At 49.9% G+C, this 4,229-nt stretch overlaps 1 protein-coding gene across 1 annotated transcript; it reads left to right on the forward strand.

Moving 5' to 3' along the window:
* Positions 1 to 15: 15 nt before the first annotated feature.
* LOC104084244 (chromosome unknown open reading frame, human C19orf45) lies at positions 16 to 4,013 on the forward strand (the record flags this gene model as incomplete). Its single annotated transcript, XM_009587994.1, has 8 exons — positions 16 to 262; positions 809 to 912; positions 1,087 to 1,181; positions 1,273 to 1,388; positions 1,737 to 1,855; positions 2,055 to 2,256; positions 3,200 to 3,285; positions 3,825 to 4,013. Coding segments are annotated over 8 exons (1,158 nt in total), but the record flags the coding sequence as incomplete, so codon positions are not given.
* Between the last annotated feature and the right edge of the window lie 216 nt (positions 4,014 to 4,229).

Below are 4,229 nucleotides of genomic sequence, written 5' to 3' on the forward strand. Positions count from 1 at the left end.
GTGGCCCCGGTCGCTCCCCGGGAGTCGCACGTCCGCATGCACGCTGACCCCCGCATCCGCGTCCTCACCTCAGCGACGAGGGAGAGCTTCCCCTGTCCCCACAGCCCTCTTCAGAGACCCCCCCTGCCCACGGCCGAGAAAAGGAAGGATAATATTCCCTGTGGAGACAGAGAGAAAATAAAGCTCCCTCCATCGGTCTACACCTTCTCGTACCCAGCACGTGAGATCCAGCCCACTGCCAGGCCATGGCATTCGCACAGGGGTGAGCTCTTTTACAGTCCGGTCTGTGCCCAACAGACCTTCCCCGCAGTCCTCAGTGCTGCGCAGGCTTCCTGGGCACCAGGGGGTTCGGTGGCTTGGCTCAGAGTCATGCTGCGAGCAATTGAAGTTGTTAGAACTATCTGGATATTTTGCTTTCTCTTTTTATAGCTGAGTAAATCAATCTGATGCTCATAAAACAGGTTAATTACACTAACTAGAGCCACTCGCCAGCCAAGCTTTTGCTGCGCAGCCTTTCCAGCTGTCTTCTTCACTTGCTGTATCCTCAGATGCTGCAGTTTTCGCACCAGAGCTGCATTGCTTCTGATGCACCGCATCCACGTTCTGCAGTGTTGCAGCTCGCCTTACTGCGATCTGGCGTTAATTCCTTTGCCATTTCATTGTGCGAAATAGATTCAGGAGTACTGAAATGCTAAAAGAGCAGCTGCCTCGAGATTGCAGCTTCATTATCGTTAATATTTCCTTACTAAGGTAAATAGAGCATTTTTAGAAATAACAGCGTTCATTTCCCCTTCTGGCTGTTTGGCAGGATGTGTTCCCACTATTAAAGGGGATGGACAGTCCTATTACAACACTTCTTATCAAACACAGTTTAAGGGTGAATGGAGTCCACCTGCAAAGCCAAGTGAAAAGGTAACAGCATGATTCCGGGGAGGACCAAGACGCAGTTAAAGGGCAGCACGTTCCCATGTTGAATTCTGTCCTGAAAGGGGTGGGATCTGTGGAAGTGAAAACCAGATGGATGGAAAGACATAGAGGGGAAACAAAGGGACTGTGCTTTAAGTGGTTCTCTTGGCTTCCCTTCAGCACGTGTCTCCTATTAAATTCGGGGATCCCAGAAGCAGTGGATCTATAAGTGAGCAGAAACATGCCTATAGTGCCCCAGACAAGAGGAGACACAGGTATCCGCAGGAGATCCCGATGGGCATCCCCAGGAACTGCTCTTTCTGGTGAACACTGCTAGTGAAGCAGCTCATATCTGGTATCTCGCAGAGTCTACGACAAGGAATGTGCTGCCTCCCAGATCCACCGCACGAACCTGCAGCTGGGGGATGGTTGCACCAGATTCTCCACCTCGACGTCAGAGCTCTTCCCAGTGCACAATCTAGGTAGAGTAAGTCTGTGATACAGAGGCAACATGTACAGACCACTACTGAGGTTTATAACAAGCTGAACAGTAGGTTTTATCACTTGGTTTTAATGGTATAATTATAGCTAAAGATATAATGCATTCATATAATATGTATATAATTCTGCACTTTTAACGTTTTCTAGTTTTTATGTACTCAGCATCAGTGTCATCACTTTGAGGCTCAGTTTCATCCTCACTCCACTTCCCTGGCAGGTTAAATAGCTGTATTCATTCCTGTGCTTTACTGCATGAGGAGAAGCTGCTGTAGCTAGAAATTGTTCAGTGACCAGAGTGCTCCAACATCCTTCACTCTTGCTTTTGCCAGAGCCTGTAACTACTGCCCATCCAAACAAATGTGCCTCATCCATCCCCAGAGGCGATGAAGACCCTAAGAGAAATCAAGCATTGGCAAGAACTACGACTACACAGCTCTCCTACCCAGAGGTCTGTTCCCAGCTTTGCTGTGTGGGTGTTTCTCTGGTGGAGACCCTCTCTTTTTTTATGTACGCTACTCTGGCACATAAAGCCAATGTTGTTGTCCCTTCTCCCCTCCCCACTCTGGGCTCTGCAGGGTGTAATGTGCAATAGGGTGCCTTTCCCAGCTACAGCCTGTTTCTGTTAAAGCAGCTCTTGTGTTTTCCAGACTGACAGGTGGAACCTCGCACTGAAGCCTGACTTGCTACTGCAGAAGCATCGAAGCAATGTCCGCTTGGGAGATGAGCATTCAGGCTCCTGTTTCTTCAGCACAACGCAGCAGTCAGACTATCGGCCGCCCCGCCAGAGCCAGAGGGTGACGGCAGACAGCAAGAGCCACCGCGAGAGCCACATCCCCTTCAACTACCACAGTAAGGCCATGTTGCTCAGACTGTCGTGGTGCCAGATGAAGCCTGCTGAGGTTCTCCTAGCTCTGTGCAAGGGACAGCGATGCCTGGTCCTCTGGGAAAGGAGGCAGCCCAGGCATCTCAGGTTGGAGATGGCAGGAAAGCACTGGTGCAGCGTCAGTGTCTTTAATGAGACTGTTATCCCAAAACCAGGCAGGACAGCCGTGCTCAGCCCCATGCCTGCTGCTGCTGGTTCTCACAGTGACTGCTAATCTCAGGTTCTTTCACCTCCCCAAGTGACATCTCACTCACCAGCCACTTTGATGTCTGTGCCAGCCATAGGCATTCACGGCCTTCATATAGCAATGTTTTGCATGTGCAGGTGACGTGAATGATTTCTGGGACATGAACCAGTGGCTTGATCTTTCTCCCTTGCTACATTTGTTTTTAGAAGTTGTTTTGCATTTGTATTTGGGAGGAAGGAGAGGATTTCAAACAAAAGCTGTGCTTACGCAACCTCAGGAAGGGATGCGGTTAGAGCTGATCATGGAAGGCATTAAGAAAATCCTCCTGTGATGTTGCCTCCTGTTTCTGATGGCCAGTACTCTGCAGCTAAGAGAGAGGTCCCCTCATGCCATGTATCTGTTTTTAAGCCATTTGTTTTACTAAATGTGGAATAGATCACAGTTGAATTGATCTTTTCCTTGGCCCCAAACTTGTGGAGCAGCTCCATAACTAGCATATGGAGTGATATTCCTGTAACTGCCATGTGAATTTCTTCATTTACCTCCTCACCGTGAAAACTGTTTTCTGTCTGGGCAAAGGTTTTCAGCAAGGTGCTGATGGCAAAGCCTGTCTTTTCCTCTCGTAATGGAAATGCACACAGATCTGTGACTGCAAGTCAAGATGTTGCCTCCTAATATACTGGCTTGAATTTACTTTTTATTTCAATTCCATCTGTCAGCAGATGAAAGTTCTGTCACAACCATGCAGGCCATGCTTGTCCCACACAGACAGCAGAAACGACGACTCTCTGAAGACATGCTGCAGCAGGTACAGCCTTAATAGGCTTGGATTTACCACGGGGTGGCTTGGGGAAGCAGGATTATACCAAGCGAAGCTGTAGCCTCTCCATTAACATCATCAGATTTGGTGTGTGCTCTTGAGCCACTTGAGGTGGGACAGCCATGCATCAAGCCTGTCTGCCTCCAGTCTCAAGTAAATGCTCTGTGGGGAGCAGAGTCGTCGCTGAGAAAAATCTTTGAAGAGAGAGGAAGGATAGGCAATCAAGTCCCTAAGCCAAGGAGGGAGGGGGAAGGTAATTCTGGTCCCCCACAGAGGATCAGAGGAGGAAAATTGGCATGGCTAGAGGCGTCCAGCCAGGGTAAACGTCTCTTTGCACCACCAGCAGAGAAGGTTGTGCATCTGCCAGAGAGAGAGGATGCAGGCAGGCACAGACTGCAGGTGCCCAGGGTGGGGACCCTTCAGGCAGCAACAGGGGGCTCAGATGTGGGGACCGCCAGGTGCCATGTTACCACCTGCCTCTTCCCCAGCCCCGTCCTCATGTGCTGAAAGCTATTTTCTCTCCTCAGATCAAATACTCACACCTGGGGCTACCCTGGAGGGCGCAGGACCTCTTCAGGACTGAGCAGAAAGATGAGTTCACGCCCAAGTCCAGAGGCCCAGCAGAAATCCAAAAGGCAAACTCCCAAGTGAGCTGTGTCCCCCTGGGGACCCTGAAAGGATACTGTCCCCAGAGGAAGGTGCTCTTCGCACCATGATGTTCTGCCTTCTTTGGTGACCGTCCAGAACTTGCTGCACTCTGGACTGCCTACACGTCGTGTTACCTGTTAGCCATCCTGGTGCCCTGCTCTTGGCCCATCTGTGTGTTATTACAGAGAACATTTATTTCTCAAATTGAATGAGGACACAAGAAGGTGTTGTGACAGCAAGAATAAACACCAGGAGATTAGCTCAAAGGCGTGGGTGACACCTCT

Source organism: Fulmarus glacialis, unplaced genomic scaffold, assembly GCF_000690835.1.
Source record: "Fulmarus glacialis isolate BGI_N327 unplaced genomic scaffold, ASM69083v1 scaffold27531, whole genome shotgun sequence".
Classification (NCBI taxonomy): Eukaryota; Metazoa; Chordata; class Aves; order Procellariiformes; family Procellariidae; genus Fulmarus; species Fulmarus glacialis.